This window comes from Harmonia axyridis, chromosome 1 (assembly GCF_914767665.1).
Source record: "Harmonia axyridis chromosome 1, icHarAxyr1.1, whole genome shotgun sequence".
In the NCBI taxonomy this organism is placed as follows: Eukaryota; Metazoa; Arthropoda; class Insecta; order Coleoptera; family Coccinellidae; genus Harmonia; species Harmonia axyridis.
The window spans coordinates 3,897,706-3,922,650 of NC_059501.1; the positions used below are offsets into that span (position 1 = coordinate 3,897,706).

General features: G+C 36.7%; 2 protein-coding genes across 14 annotated transcripts in view; both read left to right on the forward strand.

Moving 5' to 3' along the window:
• The window catches only part of LOC123671044 (protein transport protein Sec16A), a 36,210-nt gene extending 11,894 nt beyond the window's left edge, over positions 1–24,316 (forward strand). For 4 of the 13 annotated variants that reach the window (XR_006746045.1, XR_006746044.1, XR_006746046.1 and 1 more), the window contains 14 exons: positions 175–291; positions 2,362–2,758; positions 3,684–3,930; positions 4,562–4,731; positions 5,511–5,846; positions 5,909–6,181; positions 6,732–6,963; positions 7,124–7,266; positions 9,577–9,606; positions 15,373–15,603; positions 17,249–17,600; positions 19,465–19,682; positions 22,529–22,714; positions 24,018–24,316. Coding sequence is in view for 7 of the 13 variants with exons in the window: in XM_045604687.1 (XP_045460643.1) it covers positions 175–291; positions 2,362–2,758; positions 3,684–3,930; positions 4,562–4,731; positions 5,511–5,846; positions 5,909–6,181; positions 6,732–6,963; positions 7,124–7,266; positions 9,577–9,606; positions 15,373–15,603; positions 17,249–17,600; positions 19,465–19,682; positions 22,529–22,621 (2,839 nt within the window). In the remaining 6 variants the exon portion in view is untranslated. Of the gene's footprint in view, positions 1–174; positions 292–2,361; positions 2,759–3,683; positions 3,931–4,561; positions 4,732–5,510; positions 5,847–5,908; positions 6,182–6,731; positions 6,964–7,123; positions 7,267–9,576; positions 9,607–15,372; positions 15,604–17,248; positions 17,601–19,464; positions 19,683–21,756; positions 21,786–22,528; positions 22,716–24,017 lie in introns of those variants that run through there. The other 9 variants (XM_045604692.1, XM_045604693.1, XM_045604689.1 and 6 more) reach the window with 8 other exon arrangements.
• On the forward strand, positions 9,613–13,693 carry LOC123671045. Its single transcript, XM_045604694.1, has one exon. It carries the CDS (start codon positions 9,718–9,720, stop codon positions 10,522–10,524), a length of 807 nt encoding a protein of 268 aa, XP_045460650.1. The 5' UTR covers positions 9,613–9,717; the 3' UTR covers positions 10,525–13,693.
• Positions 24,317–24,945: the final 629 nt, after the last annotated feature.

A 24,945-nucleotide genomic window follows, 5' to 3' on the forward strand; every position in this document is an offset into this window, starting at 1 on the left:
CAAGTCTAATGGAATATTTTACTTTTATTTCGGAACTTTGCCTTTTCCAAAATAAATTCATAGCAAAGTAATTATGTATGTAACGAAGAGTATTTTTATGAATGTTTTGAAAATTTTCAAACTTTGTTTTATCGAGTGATAGGTGAAAGTTCAACTGTTTCGAATTATCCCTAGGTTTACCAGGCAGAGCTATTATAGTCATGCGTCAAGTGTGCCATACATGGCAGATTACTACGCCAGAGATTCCCAAACAAATAGTATATCAGGTCATTACGACCTGGATGAATCTAGGTGAGCCCCTCGAAAAAAAAATTATTGCCATCTGAGAAGCATCGAATGCAAACTCACTGTAAATTATTGTAATCAGTAGTAGGTTTAACAGGGTACTAGTTTAATGTGGTTGGCCCACCTGAAGATATTGACAGAAATTAGGGCTAAAATCAGAGATCCGATTTTTCCGTTTTTTAACCTAAATTAATATACAGGCTGGGCCAACACTGTGGGTGATGATATCATAGATTCGAGGAAATGTTTTACCAGTCGATTTAAGTTTGGAAAAATTGTAGAATCTAGGTAGTGCCTCCATTATTCAACGTGGTGCATAAGTTTATAACCTTAAAATTTAATTTATCTTTCATTGGCTAGAGTAAGTTCAATTTTTTCTTAGGTTGAAAGTAATGAGACTGATATTTTGGTCTTCAAAGCTACTATCATACTCTTTTCTCTTCATTGGTTCAAAATTCTTGTCATAAAACAAATTTGATTCCTTCAGAGGCAGTCATAATATTTTTTTGTTGAGTAATGGGTTTGTTATTAGAAATATCAATCGATATTATTCCAAACTCATATTCCTTATCATATCTATGATATTATCACCTGTGTATTTCTTCTTTATTATCAGTTTAATATCAAAACAATTATTAAATAGGTGGCAGATCTATTGATAGCGATGTTACTCAATATACAAAAGTACGAATGATAGTTAAAAATGTCCTTTCACGTATTTTCGTAACTATTTTTATAATTTTATGAGGAAAAAGATTCAAATCGCAACAGTCATTGTATATTGGGTTTCATTGAGTAGAAAACTGAAAGGGGCTATTAAAAAAGTGTATTTTATATTGATATCGTCTTTCTGTAATGAACTTTGAACGAAACCGTAGTTAGTGGATACAAAGATTCTATTCTGAATGTTTGGATTATCTTTATGCTTGCAAACAAACACTTCCATGTTGCTAGAACATGCATGTACTGTATCATTGTATCGAGTTGGATTCTATCACTTTTTTGCTTGAATTAACATGTTGAGTAGATTAAATTGTCGATTCATGGTGTAACATTGATGCTAACAAAATAATTTATACCTAACTCAGACTAATTCATTTGAACACTAACTGGAATTGCTTTTTATGTTTTGGTGCTGTTTCTGAAACATTTATAAGGATTTTAATAGCGTAAAACTGTAAAAAACTGTGGATTTCTGTCTATCAGATCTAGTTCTTGAGATACACTTTATTGAGCTTTGTTTCAAGCGACTAAACGTTTTTTTCAATTCATATAATTCCAGGCTTTCTTGTCGTTGTCCTCTTAGGCTTGAAGCCGTATTATGACTTGGCTAAATCTTTAATATCAGTGCTGAAGCTTGAGTTAGAAATTCATCAAAAAAGTTTGAAGAAAAATGCCATACAATTGTCTAGAAGAAACATCATATATCTTGACTGCGATAAGTGTATGATAATTACATCATCTGATCTTAGGGCGAGGAACAAATTGAAAGAGATGGCGCTTTGCTGCCTCTGGAATAAGAAAGTTAGAAGGTTGACTAAAATACAGGGTTTACACCTATCCACACATACAGATATGTGTACAGTGTGATTTAAATGTTAAATAATGGGATCTTTGGAACTACAGCAGCTAGAGACGAATGGATGCCACATATCCTTTCATTTTCATCAAAGCATCATAACTTTCGATGTGAAACAACAGTGAAATTTTGCATAGAATCTGATGATTATGCTGAAAAAATCAGTTTCTCATAAGGAATAATAGATTCCCATCAGGAAAAACTTCAGAGTAATAAACATAGATAGAGGGAGCATATGTCATTTTCACTAAGCAAATTTGTATGTATATCAAAAACTAGAACTGCTACAACAAAAAAATCGTCATTTCCCAATTCAGCACACCAAATCAAAACCATTTACTGGAAGTGTAATCCATCAAGAAAAGCACCAAATAATAATGTCCTCCTATCATTGAACAGGTCGCCACTCGACTAACACACCAACATAACACAACCTAACCTCAAACCTAACCACTTCAACCACCAACGGACTTGTATTCAAGCGTTTTCCTTCGCAGCTACTCTAGACAGAAGGACACCACCGACTCCTTCATTCTGGAGGACTCTTCGGTGAAGGCCGGAAGGACCACGCCCGCCAAGTTCCCCACGGCCCACACCAAGGTGTCCATTGCTTGCGGCCGGGTGGTCAAGGTACTTCCCAACTACCCGCAGGATGGCCAACCGGCTCTGGTGGAGTTGGCCGGCCTGGGGACGTATCTGCAGAACGACGACGAGTACAAGGAGCTGTCGCAGTACCCGGGGCCTCTGGTCAAGGGGGTGACGCACAAGAAGACTGTCATTGAATACTGCGAGAACAAGATCAAGAACGTGGGCTCCAACTCGGACGTGTGCGGAGATCCTGATTCCTACGTGTTGATGTGGGAGTTTTTGATATTGCTGTTGAGGCAGAATGGGGTGAGTTGATTAATCTTCTTTTAGTGCCTTTTCTAGTGAAGCTCTTTGCTGACCTGGTAGTTCCGTAATATACAGGGTGATTCACCGGGATGGCCTATTAGACGTTTATGGAAAAGTTATCATAATTTTGAGCTGAAAATTTGCATATTGGGGTTTGAGACAATGATCTTTCTCCCTAAAATATTTCCAGATCTCTACAACTTCCGGTTTTACCGGAAACAGACTTCTACTTCCTTATTTCAAATGGCACACCCAGTATATTATTGCATCATTAGATAGATTTTTTTATGGCAATTTCGGCAGTATGCCATACCTAGGGAAAAACTCAACGGTTCATGAGTTATTGGGATTTTTATGAAAAAAATGGTGGCGATGAGGACTCACATTTTTTTAATATTACCGCAGAAAGAGCTTTTTTTTTCGATTCCGCAAGACTGTTTTCGGCTTGGACCAAAAATGTACAGGGTGTTTATAAGAGGATCATGAACTTGGACAACTCAAATTCATCAAAACTCAAGATTTTCAAATTAGAACCTATATTTTTTATTATTCCAGTCGATACTACGTCCAAAAATAGTGGGGGTTACTTATGCAAATTTTCAGCTCAAAATTATGATTAGTTTTCCATAAACGTCTAATAGGCCACCCTGTATATTAACTGACAAAGAAACTGGAACACCCAGAAGATTATTGAAGTTGGAGAAAAAATCGTAAAGGTTTTTTCATGTAAACAATTTTTGTTACTTGAATATTTTAGTCGTTTTTTGCGAGTTTTTTAAATTCTACAACAAACCAGGTGTTCAAAGAGATCCGAAGTCGAATTATTGGTATACAGGAGGCGGGGTTGTCAAATCGTTAACCGTACGAACAGAAATCCAACGACTTACTTATTCCACTATCTTCACAAATCGTTTCTTATTTACAGAAAGTAGTCGGTACTGACATAGCGGAACTACTACTGAAGAACAGGACTGAAAATCTGCCTGTACGACCAGCTTCCGTACTATCCAATATCAGCAGTACTACCGGAGATGTACAAGCAGTGTCCGAGACTAGCCTGCCTCAAGTATCGGAAGGCGTCAACTTTGGCTCGATGTCATTGCTTAAGGAGGAAGAAGTCACGAATAAATTCAGGGAGTACTTGCTCTATGGTTCGGAGCAAGAGGCTTTAGGTAATTTGAAGTTGTTGTTTTGGTATTCTTAACAGTTCGTTGGTTCATGCAGGTCATCAGAATAATGTACTAACGGTTCACTGAGCTGAATGGACACTGCAAGAGGAAAAGTAATGTTTAAACTTTGAAAAATATTCGTTTATCCTGTCAGGAATATAATGTATTATGTGAACCAATGGAACTCTGTATAGAACTAGTTCGCGAACTTACGAACTGTATTTGAGAACTTGATCTTGAACTAGGGAATACTATCCAAGAACCAGTTCGCGAACTCATTAACTCTGTCAAAGAATTAGTTTGTAAGTTGAAGAACTCATCCGTGAACTCTGTCAAAGATTTAGTTCGCGAACTAACCCACTCTATTAAAGAACTAGCTCACGAACTGACAAACTATTAAAAAATTAGCTCGCGAACTAATGGACTTTATTAACTGTATTGAAGAACCAGCACTTGGTCTAACGAAATCTGTCTAATCATTAGTTTGCGAACTAATAGGCTGTATGAAAGAACTAGCTTGTGAACTAACAAACTTTGTCCAAGAACTAGTTCGCGAACTAAACACTGTACTATATAACTAACTATATTTAATAACTATTTTTATTTCTTCATCGATTTTTCTCTTTTTTCCAAGAATGGGCGATGAAGCACGGTCTATGGGGACACGCCCTCTTCCTGGCCAGTAAACTGGGCAAGAGGACCCATTCAAACGTGATGATCAGATTTGCTAATGGGTTGACGATGAACGATCCTCTTCAAACACTCTATCAGCTGTTGTCTGGAAGGATCCCGTCTGCTGTTAGCGTAAGTTTCAGTTTAAGGCATGCTAGGATTAAGGTAAGGATAAGGGTTTTCTTGTACATGGAAAATTTTGGTAGACGCAGTCATACTGTTGAGGTTTAAGGAATTTTATATTTAAAAATGGACGACACTTTATACTTTTTCATGTGATAAGTTGGTTAACGTTGAAAAATTCCAGAGAAATAGAGAAGTATACGGGAGCTTCACTCTCATTTGTGATGCTCCAACATTTTGGTAGGGTATTTCTCAACCTAACAGATCCAGATACATTGCGAAACTTGCTGTATAATGGTGGGTTTCATAAATCTTATCGTGGTGATTTGCTTGATCAAATTATATCTTTGTTCAATTTCACTTCATTTTCCATAAATTTAAAACTACAATCTACGGGTTGATCGGTCAATCGAAATTCTATTAAACCCGTTGTTAAAGTTCCAGGATTTTTTTAGAGCGATATACCTCTGGCAGTTTTTGCCAGAGGCTGGTATTGTCAGAGCTATTACTTCAGTATACTTCTCTATTTTGAGGCCGTATTCTACTATGTTTCTCTAGAACTACAGTAGGTTTCTATTTTTAAAAACTCACTTGGCAACCTATGCGAGGGCGGAGCTTATCAACAAATAATTAGGCTCCGCCTCCTGCATGGACTGTCAGCGACGTTTTCAAGGTCCAAAAGCTATTCAATTTACCAGTTTTCTTTCCTAAAGCGGTGAGAACCTCCAACTGATACGTCTCAGTAGTTTAAAGTTGCAAAAAAATTGAAAAACCACCTATCGTTACAGGGCGTGGCCGAGGAGAAATGGGGCGATTGGAAGCCACACCTGGCGATGATGCTGTCCAACTCATCTCTCCAGCCCGAGCTTAACCGCAAGGCGATCACGGCCATGGGCGACACCCTGATGGCCAGGGGCAGCCTGTGCGCCGCCCAGTTCTGCTACCTGATGGCAGAGACCGGCTTCGGTCGCTACGGCGCCGACAACGTCAAGATGGTGCTTCTCGGCTCGAACCACAACAAGCCCTTCCCCCAGTTCGCCACCAACGAGGCGGTGCACATGACGGAGATTTACGAGTATGCGTGCAGCCTCAACGATCAGGACTTCATGCTGCCTGAGCTACAGGTGAGACCACAGAATTCTTTAATGCTCTTCTTGACACTAACTGCTACGCAACCGTTCCCCAGGTTTACAAATACCTTCTGGCGACGAGGTTGGCCAGTTTTGGACTTCTGCAGAAGTCCCTAGCCTTCCTGGAGAGGATAGCCCTGTACATAACGAATAATCCCTCTAACGTGCAATCTAGTCTAGTGAACAACGTGTGCAATTTGGCGGACAGGCTGAAGTATTACGATCTTGTCAGCGTTGATGATGAAGAGGAGAGCGCAGAGCATATGGCCGATAACAGGTTGGACAATACCTGGTTGAAGACGCTGAAGACGTTACAGGACAACATCAATGTAAGTCGGAGAATTATTATAGTTTATTTATTTTAGTAACGGCATGATGTTAGTGACCGATGGAAAATCTCGGGTCCCGCAACTGTGACCATCCCCACTGCGCCATTGACAGAGAACACTCGTTTATTCGATATTTTATCACGCAAATGTTTTTATTGTTGGATTCTTCCACTGGACCATGGATATTTTCTGGAATAACGTTGAGTATCCTATCTTTCCAAATATATTTACCAAACCTGTATATTCCCTTGAAGTTCTTATTGTAAAAAAAAAACACTTAAACAGCGGAAAATTAAAACAAAAACCAAATGTTATTACAGATGAAGAAAATCCGTACAATCAAAATAAGTACATTGGCAAAAGAGAGAAACGTTGATTACACAAATTTTAGAAATTACCAGGTTCAGTGTGCGTCCAAGATGGTGCAGTTGACATCTGATTCGCCATCCGTCACTTTCGGCCATTGCTGAAATATACTATATATCTTTTATGTAGTTACTAGTGACTTGATAACAATTTTTCAAACTCCCAATTTTCATTTGCTTTATAGTCGGGACTGATGACGTACAACGCAAACGACATGACGTTGACAGATACGATTCAGTCTGGTACATACGGCAGCACTCTAGATCCTGCCCGTCAGAATGCCTGGGATCAGCCGCAGTTATATCCACAGCAGTATCAGGGTGAGGTTGGCCAGTCACCATGGCAATCTGACCAGCAGGCTCAGCTTGATCCCTCTATGGATGGTTACGGGCAAGTTGATCACCAGCAACTAGAAGGTAAGAGTCGCACACAATCATTGTCCAAGTAGTTCCATAAAGAAATTAAGGGATCCCTAACCACAGTAACAACCTAACCTAACCTATACTTCATATGAACAGCAAGGAACAAACCTTGCACATTTATTTCTTGCTTTATCCGGTTTATTCCTCTTTAAAGGTTTCACTTCCTACCAAGACCAACAGTCTTACTGGTCTAACCAGCAACAGCAACAATGGGATGCAGGTACCAACCAGCAGAGTAACGAGAGTTTGAGCCGAGATCAGTCGAACTATTACGGCTCTGCGAATACTCAGAGTGAGGTAAGTTGCTTTTTATTTTACGGTGTTCGGTTTATTCAGTTTCACTCATAGTTGTGGATTTCTAGTGCAAGTGACTTGTACTAATTGAATTGAGCAGGAAATTTTCAATTATTTCCGTTTCTTGATACTGCTTAGACAAAGTTACATAGTGGAAGGGTTGCTTTCGGGTTGATTTCACCCGCTCTGTATTGTTATTCTATGCACAAATTCGTTATTTTGATTGATATATTTTTTTTTATTTTAATATATATATATATATATATTTTTTTTTCATATCGATTTGAATACCTATGAATTTAGTATTTTTCTATTGGAAACTTGTTTGTTATGATTTTACAAATTGCTTTCTTACTATACAGGGTGGGTCTTAAAGCTGTACATTATTCAACCATAGATTCCTTTCAATACTTTTCTCCAGATTCGGCTCAGGTGAAAAATTGCAGGCTGTTGAATTCACAAAAGATTTTGCTTTGAAATGATCATTTATAATGAAATTAATTTTAGTGTGAAGCTTTTTCCAACTAAAAGATATATTCTTCAATTATAATTTCGTTCAATTTTAATGCTTTTCGAGTTATTACTTCGCTTATCCATAAAACTGTACAGGCTGTTCCAAATTCGGTCACCACTGAAATAATCTCGAGAACTACAAGACTTAGACAAAAAATCTTCGAGTACACCCGATCTCATTTTTCAAAATAATCTCGAACATAAACCAAGATATATAGCCAAATATTTGAAACAGCCATTTTCCAGAAACGCCTTGTAGCTCGAGAACTAGTTAAGATAGCTATGATCTGGGTTCTGATATCTTATTATTTCGAAGAAGAGATCGAGGGTCTTTGAAGATTTTTTCTCTCAGTCGCATATAGTTCTTAATATGTTCTCAGTGAACATCGAATTTGGGACATCCTGTACACAAATTGATTTTTTAAGGGTGAAATAGTTTTCAAGATGAAAATTCTGAACTTATGCTCGTGTATACCCACCATAATTTAATAAAATATATGTTGAAAATACCGCCTTCCTTCTAGTTCAGCTATCGACTACCACAGCGCTATTATCTTGAAATCAGACGAACTTCTAATAGAGGTCAACGTCCAACGATTTTTTTTCGTCTAATTGACCATCATGAATTCTAGATTAAGCCTGAACCCTTAAAATAGGGTCGGCGAACTTCCTTGTATACACCACTTTGATATATTATCAATGATAATATCAAATATTCAGAACGCGGAAGTGGTCCCAGTCAAAATTTATTATCGTGGTTTTATCGTTAGAAGATCAGTTCTTGTGATTCATCGAAGAGGTCATCATGGTTTTGAGGCATAGGGAAATCGAGATACTGTACGATTTTACTCTTTATCTAAACAACGTGAGTGTTTTAGTTGAAAAAAATACAGGTATTAAGCCTACGTTTCCAATCTCTTGATTTTTTTGTTAATAGGTTTTACAAGAACAACTTTTCCAAATTCGAATTCTCGATTTTAGCCTTTAAAAAATCGTATTCTATGGTTGAGTTCAATGGGGTATGGTATTCTTATCATTTATTGGTAAAGTAATACATACAAGTAATTTCCAAACCCAAAGATGGGACGAATATAAACACAAAGAAATACTGTGAACGTACATCAAAACTAAAAAGAACAATTTCTTCAGCTTGAGTTTTTTGGCGGTCTCGTAGAGCTAGTTGTCTCATTTCGATGGTCTGTAGTTCAAAATCGTTGGCAGTACTACCATACCTTGCTTCAAATATAGTCACTGAGAAGTCAAGTGAAGATATACAGGGCGACCCTTTAAAAGTTTGATTCAAAGATCAACTAGATTTTGTATCTCTCATTTTTGCCATATGATCCGTTGTGGTGATATGAAGTGGTTTATGCTGAGAATGGTTATGAGGAAAATCTAAAGAGCATATTTAAAAAAGTGTGTTTATGGCGTCACAAATAATACATCAAGAATGATTTTTTAATTAAAAGAATCAAACAAATATTAAATGATAGCATACCCCTGACGAATAAGAAACTTTCATCTGAAACATTTTTTGAGGCTCTTTCCAAGAAGTTATTTCAGTGTATATTTTGAAATAGGTCACCCTGTATTTTATTCCCTATTGATGCAGTACTTCTCATACCACAGGTTATACTATTGCGACAAAATGTACTATACAAAAAAATCATAAAGATATCCAAAGGAAATCCGCTTAGAAAAAAATAGACTCCGCACTGCCCCTTAATGTTTAGTATTGTTCTCCTATGTGTTTTCGAAATTGTTCTAACTTGATTTATTTTGTGGCCGCCTATGGAGCAGTCCGGAAAGGCGCAAAATAACTCGACAGAAGTAAGTACAAGCAAAAACTCCTCAGTATCTGCCTTCTCTCTGCATCTCGACACCAATCTATTGCGCAAACGCTTTATCAACGGCTCGACCCCGACCAGCCAGTCGACAAGAATGTCGCCCACGCACTCCGTCACCTACACCGACAAGAAGAACGGCATCATGCTGCACGAGCTCAAGAAGAGGCGGAGCGACAGCGACTACAGCCAATCCGGGCTCACCTCCGCCAAGAAGGAGGTGTACCCGTTGAAGATACGCAGCGCGGAGGACTGCGCGCTGGCCAACTACTCTAATCTGTACAAGAGGGCCTCGTCCAGGGATAGTACGGACCTGGAGTCGGAGTGCGAGCAGTACTGCAACCACCGCAAAGGCCTCAGCTACAAGAACGAGGAGAAATCGCAGCTGATCTGCTACAAGAACAATGCCAAGATGGTGACGATCAAGAACGACACCAAACTGACTAAATATAACACGTTTTCGATGAGGTGCGACAAGAAGGACAACCGTCTGACAAAATACAAATCTCTAGACCTGCCGGAGAGCAGGACTGTAGTCAGATATGTCGACCCGAAGAGCAGGGTATCCTTGGCCGCCAGCGAGTTCGATACTGACTTCAAAATGACTAAATACCGAAAGAAGCACGATATCATAGCCGATACGGTGGACGCTTGGTCAAAGAAAAACGGAAAAAACGTGTTCGCCAACTTGAAGAATTCCCTTTTTAAAAGCAGCTCGGACAAAGAAATCGTTTACAAGCCTCTAATATTCGGGGGTACCTTCCCGATTGACATTCCAACGAAAGGGGTGGGTAAAACTGATAAGGGCAGTTTTGACAGGAACAATAACAGTCCCCTGAGTCAGTCCCCGAAGGTCAGGGAGTACGGACCTGCAAAGACCTTCGATATTGATCAACCGATTTAAGTGGGGGAGTTCAGACTTAGCAGAGCTGGGCTTGTATGCTCAAGTACTCATAAGTATCTGTAATTAGTACCTTTGCAATGGTTAAATACTCGTAACTAGAATATTTAAAGCTTGTGCAAATGAGTTTGAGCACTTCCAATAGAAAGGCTACAAATATTTTAAAAAAATCCATATGTAATTCTAAGTAATTCCCAGAATTATCACAAAAAATTTTGCCTTATCTAATCAACAAGAGTTTATGACTTTCGTTACATCCAGTACTGAAATATACACTATTTGGTGTAGTGGTACCAGCTTAAATTTTTTAGAATTGAAGGGACATCCCAAGTACTTGAATACTTCCAATTTCACAAAGTATCAGAAATACTTTGAGTACTAAAACACACAAGTAATCTCTCTAAGTACTTTAGGTACTCAAGTTCAATTTGGTGAAGTACTGCCCAGCTGTGAACTTCAGATCTTTAAAGAGAATAAGTACTTCAAATAATATGTTTCAACTCCTTAACACCCCATAAAGCAGTACTAATGTATAGACATACTACTGAAGAATACCGAAAATTCAAATTTATTTACATAACAGAAGTTCAAATCCTCATGCACCTCATCAAAGTAGTACTGACATTGTTCAAAAGTGTATACTATTAGGTATAGCAGTACTAACTTTAGTTATCAAAGGTGAAAATATTTCCCAAGTACTTGCACACCTTCAAATCTACGTTATATAAAAATTGGAGTGCTGAAATATACTAATCTCCCTAAGAACTTAAAGTACTCATGTTCAATTCACTGAAGTACTGCCCAGCTCTGAACTGTAGATCCTTAAAATAGCGATTACTTAGATTGCAAATGTTTGAAACGCTTTAAAGCTGTGAGGGATTCTCTACATTTATGTGATGCATTGTAACTACTAAAGATCTGATGTTGCTGTCAAAGATATTTGGCAAGAACAGTGATACGAAATTTATACCTTTAGTTTGTAACACATTGCACTTGGAAGACTAATTTTAACTGGATAACCTCAGGATGGTATTGCATCTCTAGACATTATGGTTGCAGAGGCTGATTACTTGCAATGAAAGGTCCTAATTTTATTGAGAGTTGACGAGGTTGCAGATATCAATGATAAAACAATCAAAAATTGGATACTAAAGACGGATATATTTTTGTAACGTTTTATGTACAACTGTTCCATTCGTACGTCTTGTCATGATGAGAATTCTGGTTTACAAGAAATTATTTAATATTGAGCACTTCAACATTTAACGACATTTCAAAAGTCACCAGTATCAACTTGAAAGCTGTCAAAATATGAAAGGTTAAGTTGACTGCGTTGTTATTTTGTTGTTACATTCCAATAATTGTTAATTTGAGAGTCATGATCAAGATACATTCATAGTAATATTTCTTGTAAATCAGAAGTACAATATATCTGGTCAATGGAATTCGCGATTCTAAATTTTTGTAAAGAATATATGTATGTGTGGTCAATGGTTGCTTGTAGTTTAGATCTAGTTCATAGAATTTATACAGATATGATGGATAATTTTTATGGTTGTGAAAGGATTGTTTTCATATTTTATTTCAATTCATATGCATCCTAACTTCTCTTTCCAATTAATTGCAGTAACTCCTCAACTTAAAATGTTAGAGAAAATATTGCCAATTTTAGAGAAATCATGACAAAGAACTGTCATAGACTCTATGGATATTTCTTCTTCTGTTTCTGGACGGCCTTTTCTAACGAAAAGCTAAATACCGTCTGTAATAGTACTTTATCAAACCAAATAAGTGGGGTTATCATACCCTTTCTAGAGTTATACAGGGTGTTCTGAATTTCTAGAGAATTGGGTCTATTTGAATTCTAAAAATTGGGATTATGATATTAATTGATATTTTCTACTGAGCTAAACTTTTTCAGTATGGTTATACAAAGAATATCAAATAATACCATAATCCGAATTTGCAGAATTCAAATAGTCCCAGTTCTCCAGAATAGCCATTCGAACTTGGGACACCCTGTATAGATGGTCTCTTCCGTTTCTCTTCTAGACAAGCGATGAAGTTGACGAAAAAAATCTATCTATTTTTCTCCTTCGTATGAATTGAAAGGAAATATTGATGCCAACTGGAGATTCCGATTAGAAATAAAAAAAAAATTGTTCCATAAAATAAGAGAAGTTGTTATTGTTGTTGATGCACTTGTTTGAAATCGATAGTATAGAAACGAAAGCTGCTAAAGCCTGGTTCACGCAGTGCGTATTTCTGAGGCGGCGATTTGGAGACCTGCCTGTTTTTCATAAAAAAAATTTTTTTTTGGATTCCGGATTGGTTATAGCAGCTTTTCCGTTTCGATGGAATTTCAGAACTTGATGTGATAGACTAACTAATTGTTGTTCATGTTTATGTAGGTTACGACTATACATTTCTCACCTTGAAAAACACCAGTTTTTTATAGTAAAGAATGATGCATTCAGCGTTAAAGACATAATAACGAAATACCAGCCTCTGTTTATAACGGGTTTTCCAATATTAAAATGCTTACAATGGTAACCCTCACTGTATTTTTTTACATTTCTTCTGTCATTTGTGCTCGGTAGGTTATGTTCATTGATTATGGAAAGATACACGTTTAGACAACGTTTAGAAACTTGTGAATGAAATGTAGGGAGAACTCTTAGACAATTCTGTTGATATGAAAGTATATCAAGTATGGTTCAGTACTGGTTACAGAAAATTCACTTTCAAATTTGTATACAATACGATGAATAGGGAGTCGATCAACTGAATAATTACGTCTAAGAATTCTTCTTAAATTTCTTTCAGAAAATCTAAACGTTGTCAAAGCGTGTATCTTTCTATGATGAAATAACTAAACCTACTGAAACAAATGACATAAGAAATGTCAAAAAATAACACAGTGCTGCCATTATAACCATTCAAAATTGTGTCGTTTCTATTGGAAAACCGTATAAAAGAATGTTTTCACAGAAATGTAGTAGTACTTCCATTGAATATTGAAAAAACTGGTTGATTTTTCGAAGTACCGTTGACAGTTAGATGTGTTGAGATGCATAGAACTTATTGAATGTAAAATCGTTTATTTTTTTTATACGAGCTTTTATTGTATATCAGTTATTTTCAATAAAATGTAAAATGATTGTCTTGAAAATTTTGAGTATTTCTTTAACCAGCTGTATATCATCTTTTTATTACGGTATTATAGGTCCTGGACGAAATGTGATGAGGTTGTATTTTTTATTCGGTTTGTGTGAATATGTTAACTCATATCTATGAATTGGTATGATTTGTGCAAATTGGGTTTGTTTCTTGATTTATGATGATGATTTGTTTCGGGCAAAAAAGTCTGCCGAACACAAATCTGGGTGGTTTATAATAGGATTTGTTGAGTGTTGGCCAAGAATCATTGGATTTATCTTACCAAAAATTATATCTATATAATTTTCACAAATAACCTGCAGTACTGTGGAGAAATCATAACGATGCTCAAATTTCGCTTTAGTAAAGATACTAGTTAGGCCAAATAAAACAGTCTCATCACTTTTTATCTAGTGTACTAAGAAATTGAAATAACGTCAGTTAGTTAAAACGACAAGAGATCTGTTGATTTTTGAAACTATTGCATTAGGTAATTCTTGAAGCTCAATTCTTCTATTCAATGATCTTTTCGAACAACAGTATATTCATATACGACATACAAGACTAGTCCAACAAGTATCAGTACTACTGATCCTTGTGTGATCAGTAATACTCCACTTCTTGGGCTTCTCTTCTACCTCTAAAGACTGAGTGATGCCGTATTTTTTAACTTCTAGAATCGCAGTGGGCTTAACTATAAACTATCAATTAGCACATTTCGATTGGCCTCTCAGAGTGGTAGAACACATAGATATGCCTTGCCGGCATAGTACAGATTGTGTGTCTTTGTAAATATTGTGATACTGAAGATTTCGAAGCAATTCAAGGACATTATACTAGTAAACCATTGAGTGAGTCAGAAATATGCGAAAATGTTGGTCGAAACCATAGGGTAATAAACATAGATATAGGGAGTATACGCAATTTTTACATGTCCCCAACATGGTAAGATTACGTTGTCGGATTGTGATATATTTTCAAATCCACAATTTTCCTAGATCGTTACGATTTTATATTATATTGAATGAAATATATTCATTTGAGTGATTCCCGATTAAATGCAAATTTGAATATTTGTAATCCGATATTTTTCCTAATTGTCGAATTTATAGTATGCAAAATATATATTATTTTCTGATTCTACCTGCTGAAATCCAAAGTTTGGCAACCTTTGCTCTCCTAGTGTCATCGGTTGTTTCACGACGTTTGGCGCGCTTGTAGTTTGCTTTCTGAATTTCTGATATATTTAGGTATTTATTTCAATATATTTTGAGTTAATATGAAACGTTGATTCGCTGTGGGACATAAGAAGTGCGTTCTTTGTGGAGAAACTCGCGAATTGAGTGAAATATATCACTGATATGTTTTCATTTCCGCGTGCTCCACGTCAAATTTGATAGTTCATGTTGGGGACAAAATTTGCTTACTGAAAATGACATATGCTTCCTCTATCTATGTTTATTACTGTGAGGTCAAAACTGAGAATGCCTATGTTATACGACTGCTATATTGACATTTCTAAGTGAACAACAATAGTTTGAAAAGCCATATCGATGTATTTTATCGCTCTAGAGATTGCTCTACTCTTTCAACACCCTTTACTCTCTTCCTTCTCGTTCTTCCGCTTCGCAAATAAAACGACAGTGCACGATCGCATAGTATAATAAATTGCCGCTCTGTACTGTTTCCCAGGAGGAGGTCAGGCCTCAGATTTCCATGCCGGGCCAATCCAAGGGCAGGTCGATATTCGACGAGGACGAGCCTCTGCCGCACGAGAAGGCCCAGAACGACAAGCGACAGCAGCAGGCCAAGGCGGAGCCGGCCAAGCCGAAGGAGAGCTCCGGTTGGTTCGGAGGCATCTTCAGCAAGCTGGCGCCGAAACCCAAGAACCAGATGAAGCTGCCGGACGACAAGAATCCGACGGTGAGTAGTTCAGATAAGTTATCGGAAGAAGCTGGTACTAAAGGGTGTTTTTTTTTAGAGCTATTGAACTTTAAATTGCATTAAAATAACGATGGATTATTCGATTGACATGAATTTTATTTATCTGCAAGATAATCTTGTAGCATTACATTTTAAATATGATTTCTGGCATATGACCGCCACGGCTGGCTCGGATCTAGTCCAATCTGGACGTCCAATTTTCGATGACTTTTTGCAACATTTGTGGCCGTATATCGGCAATAACACGGCGAATGTTGTCTTCCAAATGGTCAAGGGTTTGTGGCTTATCCGCATAGACCAATGACTTTACATAGCCCCACAGAAAATAGTCTAGCGGTGTTAAATCACAAGATATTGGAGGCCAATTCACAGGTCCAAAACGTGAAATTAGGCGGTCACCAAACGTGTCTTTCAATAAATCGATTGTGGCACGAGCTGTGTGACATGTTGCGCCGTCTTGTTGGAACCACAGCTCCTGGACATCATGGTTGTTCAATTCAGGAATGAAAAAGTTAGTAATCATGGCTCTATACCGATCACGATTGAAGGTAACGTTCTGGCCATCATCGTTTTTGAAGAAGTACGGACCAATGATTCCATCAGCCCATTAAGCGCACCAAACAGTCAGTTTTTCTGGATGTAACGGTGTTTCGACATATACTTGAGGCTTAGCTTCACTCCAAATGGGGCAGTTATGTTTGTTGACGTAGCCTTTCAACCAGAAGTGCGCTTCATCGCTAAACAAAATAAAATGGACGTAGTGCGCGATATGAATTACGCACAGAACCATTATTTTCGAAATGAAATTGCACTATTTGCAAGCGTTGTTCAGGCGTGAGTCTATTCATGATGAATTGCCAAACCAAACTGAGAATAAATCACTTGACAGCTGTTAAATCGGTCGCCATCTTGAACAGTAATGCCAACTTAAAGTTATATACCTCGAAAAAAAAAAGCACCCGTTAGTTCTCAAGACCACTCGATTCTCATTAGTGTTTTCGAGAAGTTGTGGTTCTCGAACGGTTGAAAGTTGTTTCAGTTATCACTTGTTTCGATCAATGGCACACAGCCTGGCTGATCAGCACTTCCGGTCTTATGAAGAAGTAAAAAATTGGATCGATTCAAAAGATGACCAGTTTTTCAACGAAGGATTCGTACGCTGCTCGAAAGATGGGAGAAAGTAATGGCCAGCGATGGACAATACATGTAGTTCCTAAAAATAATTCAGCTTCGGTATTTTCACCTCCAGTTAACTAAATGACTACATTAATCTGTCGCTTTGAACTAAAGAATTTCCAATGAGAGGTTTCATTTTGGATAGTCTTTTGATATTAGACAAGTATAAACTACGCCATTACTAAAACTGAAACGCTACACGCTTCAACAACTATTATGGAAGTTTTTATTCATTTTTATTTATTATTCATTATCGGGATGTTGGATTATAATAGTGGTCAACTTATACTTTGGGAAATGTAATAATTATCATTTGGCACTTGATGTTGAACTTTCACAATACCACTGGGTACCCCTTATTCAGAGCAGAATAAAAGACTTCGCACTTGGTTAATAACAATTATAAAAGCAAAAACATAATTTAATTCACCTAAATGTTCTTTTTCAGATCGTGTGGGACGAAGACAAGAAGAGATGGGTCAACGTCGACGAAGACAACAATAATCCGTCAACGAACGAACTCAAGCCACCACCGAAGATGTCCGATATCATGACTCCATCGCCCAAACCTCAAATACCTCAAGCGAACCACAACACCACCAACAATAACAGCAACAACAACGCGATGCCTCAAGGTTACACCAATCCCATGTCCTACAGTCAAAACAACAACAGCATGAACGTCCCCCAACAGCCTCTACCGGCCAACAACAATAACCAGCAGCCGCAGATGGTGGGAGCTCCCAATCAAGATGGCCTATCTCAACAGTCCAACATCTTCAAGCTGCAGAAGAGTAGAAGTGAGTTGGGACTATGTTAATTTTGATTTTCAGTTGTTTTCTTCTTCATAAGAAAATTTTTTATTTCTTTCGAATTATTAATCCCAACCGTAGAGTAATAAACATAGATAGAAGGAGTACACGCAATTTTTACATGTCCCCCAACATGGTTAGATTACGTTGTCGGATTGTGATTTATATTCATATCCACAATTCTACTATATCGTTATGAATGTATATTATATTGAATGAAATATATTTATTTCAGTGATTCTGGATTGAATATGCAAATTTGAATATTTGGAATCCGATATTTTTCCTAATTTTCGAATTTATAATAAGCAAAATATTTATTATTTTCTGTATCTACCTGTTGAAATTAAAGGTTTGGCAACTTTTGCTCTCCTAGTGTCATTGGTTGTTTCACGTCGTTTGGCGCGCTTGAAGTTTGTTTTCTGAATTTCTGATATATTTAGGTATTTATTTCAATATATTTTGAGTTAATATGAAACGTTGATTCGCTGTAGGACATAGAAGTGCGTTCTTTGTGGAGAAACTCGCGAATTGAGTGAAATGTCGTATCACAGATATGTTTTCATTTCCGCGCGCTTCATGTCAAATTTGCTAGTTCATGTTGAGGACAAAAATTGCTTACAGAGAATGACATATGCTCCCCATCTAGGTTTATTACTCTGAGATCTCAACTAAACAAATGAAAGACTAACTTAACAGTCAGAGAAACCAAACATTAACTTGTCTAAGGCTTATTTTCAACTGAAACCCACATGTTACATTTTGTTATTTTAGTTCATTTATATTAGCAATAATATGACGTCAGCAATCAGAGGAAATTATGATTGCCAGATTGTCAAAACAATCCTTCCACAGCTTACCAAACATATATTTATAAAGAGTGTTCCACAAGAGACGCGCGACGCTTTATTATGGTTAAACCCTGAAATTTTCGATTTTTTTGTCGACGCAGTATCATTAGAGGTACATTCTCGAATTGTTGGGAAACATCCTGTATGTAACAATAGAAATTCTGCTAAGAGATGAATATCTGGTGATAATGAAATCGAAAACAACCAAAATCAATTTTAATCACGATTAAAATGAATACGTTCAAGTGCATCGGCAACATAGCAAAGGGTTGACAACGCAAAATTTAGAAATTCCCCGGTTTAGTCTGCATCTCAGAGTAATACACATAGATAGAGGGAGCATTTCAGTAAGCAAATTTTGTCCCCAACATGAACTATCAAAATTGACAGGAAGCGCGCGGAAATGAAAACATATCATTGATACGATATTTCACTCATTTCGCGAGTTTCTCCACAAAGAACGCACTTCTTATGTCCCATAGTGAATCAACGTTTCATATTAACTCAAAATATATCGAAATAAATGCCTAAATATATCAGAAATTCAAAAAACAAACTTCAAGCGCTCCAAACGACGTGAAACAACCGATGACACTAGGAGAGCAAAAGTTGCCAAACCTGTGATTTCATCAGGTAGATACAGAAAATAATAAATATTCTGCTTATTATAAATTCGACAATTAGAAAAAATTTCGGATTCCAAATATGTAAATTTGCATATTTAATCGGGAATCACTCAAATAAATATATTTCATTCAATATAATATACATTCATAACGATGAAGTGATATTGTGTATTTGAAAATATACCACAATCCGACAACGTAATCTAACCATGTTGGGGACTGTTAAAAATTGCGTATACTCCCCCTGTCTATGTTTATTACTCTATGGTCTCCGTTTTCGAGGTGGATATAGTTGACGTCATCGATTCGTCATCAGTGACGTCATGCCATTGCTGAAATAAATACACTACAATACCAAATATGGTGAATTTTCAGATTTGAAAAAGTCCTACATCGACGTCTTCAACCCAGGCGGCGTTGCAACGAAGCCGGCAGTTCCAGCGCCCCAAATGCCAGGGTTTCCAGTGGCCAACAACAACGCACCTCAGATGAATTTCTTCATTCCACAACCGGTGACCGACCCGAACGCACCAACGAACTTTCTGACTCAAGGCAACCCGGTCATCCAGCCACAGTACGATGAATCTGCGCAGGTAGGTCGATGGAAGTTTTTCGTTATTTTTATACCGTGTCGTATGCGTGCAGATGTGTTGTCCCTTCGGACGTCGGGTTACTTTTTGGTCACTGCGCGCGTTGATAGTCCAGTCAACGGAGGTTGAATTTATTATTGAAAGTTTTGCTGGGCTCAAATGGGGTCTTAGCCTGCTAGTGACAGTTAGCAGCTGAGCTAAGATACTAATACAGATTGTGCCATAGCTAGCTCTTATATTTCAAATAGTCACGAAGGCTGTAGGGGCGTTCCCAGAGGGTGGAGTTCTTCATTAAGAGGGAAATGTACCTGTGAGAGTTTTGAGATGGAGGAAACTGCAAGAGAAATACCCTGGTGGAATCTTCAGAAAAGCAACTAACGAGTTCAGATTCTGTGGAGAGGAAGTAAAAACTAGTAATCATAGATTATATAGAGTAAATAATGAGGGAAATTGCAAATCAAAGAAAATGTATAAGGACACATCCCTCAACGAAAAGCTCTAACAGATTACCTTGGCTTGAAATGGTATGGCAGAATTTTATGATATCAAAGAAAAAGTATAACGACACATCCCTCAAAGACAAGCGATAAACTGTTAGAGCTTCTCCTCGAGGGATGTCATCGAATTCTGCCCTACCATTTCAAGCTAACGCAAAAATTCTTTGGTCTAGATGAAGGGTGTTTTTTTTAGAGCTATAGAACTTTAAATTGCAATAAAACAACGATGGATTATTCGATTGACATGAATTTTATTTATCCGCAAGATAATCTTGTGGCATTACATTTTAAATATGATTTCTGGCATATGACCGCCACGGCTGGCTCGGATGTAGTCCAATCTGGACGTCCAATTTTCAATGACTTTTTCCAACATTTGTGGCCGTATATCGGCAATAACACGGCGAATGTTGTCTTCCAAATAGTCAAGGGTTTGTGGCTAAGCCGCATAGACCAATGACTTTACATAACCCCACAGAAAGTAGTCTAGCGGTGTTAAATCACAAGATCTTGGAGGCCAATTCACAGGTCCAAAACGTGAAATTAGGCGGTTACCAAACGTGTCTTTCAATAAATCGATTGTGGCACGAGCTGTGTGACATGTTGCGCCGTCTTGTTGGAACCACAGCTCCTGGACATTATGGTTGTTCAATTCAGGAATGAAAGAATTAGTAATCATGGCTCTATACCGATCACCATTGACTGTAACCTTCTGGCCATCATCGTTTTTGAAGAAGTACGGACCGAAGATTCCACCAGCCCATAAAGCGCAACAAACAGTCAGTTTTTCTGGATGTAACGGTGTTTTGACATACACTTGATGATTAGCTTCACTCCAAATGCGGCAGTTTTGTTTGTTGACGTAGCCATCCAACCAGAAGTGCGATTCATCGCTAAACAAAATAAAATGGACGTAGTGCGCGATACGTATTCCGCACAGAACCATTATTTTCGAAATAAAATTGCACTATTTGCAAGCGTTGTTCAGGCGAGAGTCTATTCATGATGAATTGCCAAACCAAACTGAGAATAAATCACTTGACAGCTGTTAAATCGGTCGCCATCTTGAACAGTAATGCCAACTTAAAGTTATATACCTCGAAAAAAAATACCCGTTATAAGGTACATCCCTCAAGGAGAAGCGGTAAAAGTATTTCTCATACTTTGTTTTCGAGACCTTTTAGAAATGTAGGAGCTATTCATGGCGCACCCTGTATCAGCAATATTCTGTTTCGGTTTTCGATGACTGGACTTAAATTCTTACCTCTTAATCACTATAGATATTTCACATTGAAATTATTTACAATAAATTCCACAATATTTCTTCCGTATAATCAACGAAAAATTTGCTATCAATCTCTGTACTTACTCTTTGACTACTATCCTTGTATATCTGTCCTTGTCGAAACTCAGATCAATAACAAAAATGTCCAAACGTATTGTCAAGATGTAGAAAATCCATAAAAATGAATAACATCAAACTTTCGCTTTATCTTTTTCTTTCCTCGCTTTTACCAGTATGTTTAGTATTGCTGTTTTAATTACAAAACACTGATTGTAATATTTGTTTGTCTAATCAGAAATCGAAGTCGAAGAAGTCTTAAAAAAAGTAAGGGATCTAATTTATGTTGCATGCATGTAGATGTTTTTTCTTTTATACATATTTATCATTTTATAATATTTCCATTTTTAATTCTGACATTCTATTCTAAATCATTTAATTTTTTCAATTGGTTGAAGGATTTGCTTACATTTTCATTATAACAAATTAAACAATTCATCAGAGCAGTTTCAATTTATCTAACTTTTGATGCATGTTTTTCGTTTGCTGCTAACCCCTTCTTTTTCTTATTGACTGAATTTTGTATTATTGAGTTGTAAAGAAATTGATCTATTTTGTTCTATTGAAAAATTATCTTTACCAATCATATTTTGCTCGATGAATGACTTGATATATCATCTTTCTTTTTTCCTCTTTCAACGCTTTTGAGAGGTTAGGGGTAGTCAGGGTTTTCAAAGATCAATTTTATTTGTTTTTTCTCAAACTATGATGTATATGAGTAAATTCAGTATGAATTCAGTATCTTGAGATTCAGTAAAGTCTAGAGTGCCATGAAGAAGCCTTCAACTTCATATTTCAAAGTCAAAATACTTGTTTTTCCTTTCTGTTTGACTACACCTAACCTCTAAAACCGAACGAGAAACATTCTTGCACAGGAAAAGGTTGTCATGTTTTGTGGTGAACGAAAACTGAATAGATCTCTGATTGTCTGTCCCCCCTAATAGAACAAAATAGGCGATGACGATATGACGAGTTTATTGGTGTGGCTTATCTGTTGTGGTTACGGTTAGTTGTCTAGATGGAGCTCGGCTAGTTCGCTATCAAGGGAGGTTCAGTACTATATGCGGCAAAAGCCGCAGTTACGTCGACCTGCGCATCGGTAGCTTAGATGCACGTCCCCGCTTCTTTTTACCCCCTCCATCACACACACACGTTATGGCTTGTTGCACGCCCTCTATACATCGCATTCGGTTATGGTATGTAGTCTCTTTTATTTTTTTCTTTCTATCTTTGTATTATTCTGTAGCTGGGTTTTCAAGGTGATGGCGCGGGGTTGAAAGGTCTGTTTTTTAAAGCGCGTAGAGGTTGATCATAAGCCATGATCCGGAAATAGAGTGTCTTTTTGAAGTTGATCAAACTACATTTCCTTTCATCCTATTATTTTTTGTATCTTTCAGTTTTCGGAGAAAGACTGTTTTTTAATCCAATTGATATTGCAGAACTTATTGGTACACCATATATAATCGTTTAATGAAAAACATTTACTAATAAAAATTGGAGAAGTATCGTTCGATACCTAGTTAAATTATGTTCTCTCTTTGCACAATGGACCATTGGATAGTTCAAAAATGATTGTCTTATTTTAAGAACAATAGGTATTTATTTGATCACCAAATAAAAAATATGAAATGAGATAGGAAAGTTGTAAAAACTCCAAAAATTCATATTTATTATCACGTTAAGAGAAATGAACTGGAAAAACTTAAGATGGCGTCAATTTGAGGTGAAAAAAGTGTGCAATTTGCATTTTTAATGCTTTGCTATTCATTTTTCATACCCGAAACGATTCCTTTTTTCTTCAGACAAAAAAAACTTAGGGCATCCAAAAGAATATTGAATTCTAACCTCAAATAAAGTGGTATAGTAAGAATGCAATCAATATAAGTAATCTTTGCGAAGAAATAATATAACAAAATAATATCTTCATTATCTCTCTCATTAAAATAATCTATACAAAAAAAAACAGTTGAATTTATAATGGAGATAATCGCTTTCGTTTGTGGCACTTGATTGTTTATACTTCCAAGTGACTTCACTGACTGAGTAAAATTACAGTTTGGTGTCCTCTTCAAATTTTTCATAGCTCTTTGCTGAGAAATATTAATGTAGATTGAAAATTTCAATTTGTTTGTGCTCAATAAGCTTCACTCAATAAATTTGAGAAGATTTGGAAAATCTATCGAATAAAGTTGCGTGGAAATTTTGATTCATGGCTTATGAGCAAACTTATAAAATTCTTTGCTTGGTATTTTGTATGAAAACAGACAAACGACGAAGGTATTGTTAAAATAAGATTTTACAATTTTCATATGAATGTTATAGATCTTTGTTCAGTATTCAATTGGTTTTGGCATATTAGTTTTTATTTCATTCTTCACTGTAATTATTGAAAATACTGCTATAACACTTTTTATTTCAAATTTCACATCTTCTCTTCTTGTTGTATTTGTGTTTATGTTGTTCTCTTTATTGAACTGACTTATTCTGTTATTTTTTTAGGGACGTCGCTGAAGAATCTGGCATCAGAAAAATATGGTGGTGAATAGGAATAGGGTTCATGCCTGTCGTAAGCACTCTGTACAGAACTGGGTATCTAGGTAATCTTTCAATTTTAAAATGTAATGGCTAAGCAATTGTTCTGTTGAGATTGTTATGTTTATTTTTCAAAGTTCTATGGATCCTGTGATCATGTACCTACTTTTTGAATAATGGTAGTTTTTAAACATTTCATTATACATATTAAAGACAATATTAGAACGATTCTATATTAAGGGAATAAAAGAATTACACGTCTTCAATTAGTTGTTTTATTTATTTTTCCTCTACAGTCATTGATTACTTGTTTCTCACGAAAGGATACTAGTAAAATTACAAGGAAAATCATGCAATGGATTCAAACAACATGGAGCGGAAGTTCTACAGTCAATTTACTTGCACATTTCTTATCCGTGTGGTTGCGCCAAACTTCCACACACTTCAAATTTTTTTCCACTTACTTAGTAGATATACTGTATTGGCAATGATCTGTCTCGATATTGTAGTTATCTAAAGTGAGAAACAGAGAAAATATTCCATTAGTAAAAGAAAAATTGTATCAAGATGCGGTCATTCAAACAATTTCTTTTTCAACATCGCTTTGAAGGAAGGTGGGTACCAGTAGGAGTGTTCAAAATGGGGTCTAGATTATCTGAATTCTGAGTAAGTATTTTTTTAGGAAACGAGAATGATGAGTTATAATAAAGTGCAGAAGGCATTGATATTCTTCCACGAAATCAAAATTCCATAACTGGTGACAAATTCAAGAATGTCCGTTCTTGAACAAGTTGAATAAGATAAAATCTCGAATGAAAAACATCTCATGGAAAATGTTTCGAATAAAAAGTTGATGGTCATCGCATTGCAACACAGTCACTTCTCCACGATGGTG

Bases quoted from the DNA above. Each gene is read 5' to 3' on its own strand.
- LOC123671045 (XM_045604694.1), top strand. From the start codon at position 9,718: ATGTCGCCCACGCACTCCGTCACCTACACCGACAAGAAGAACGGCATC.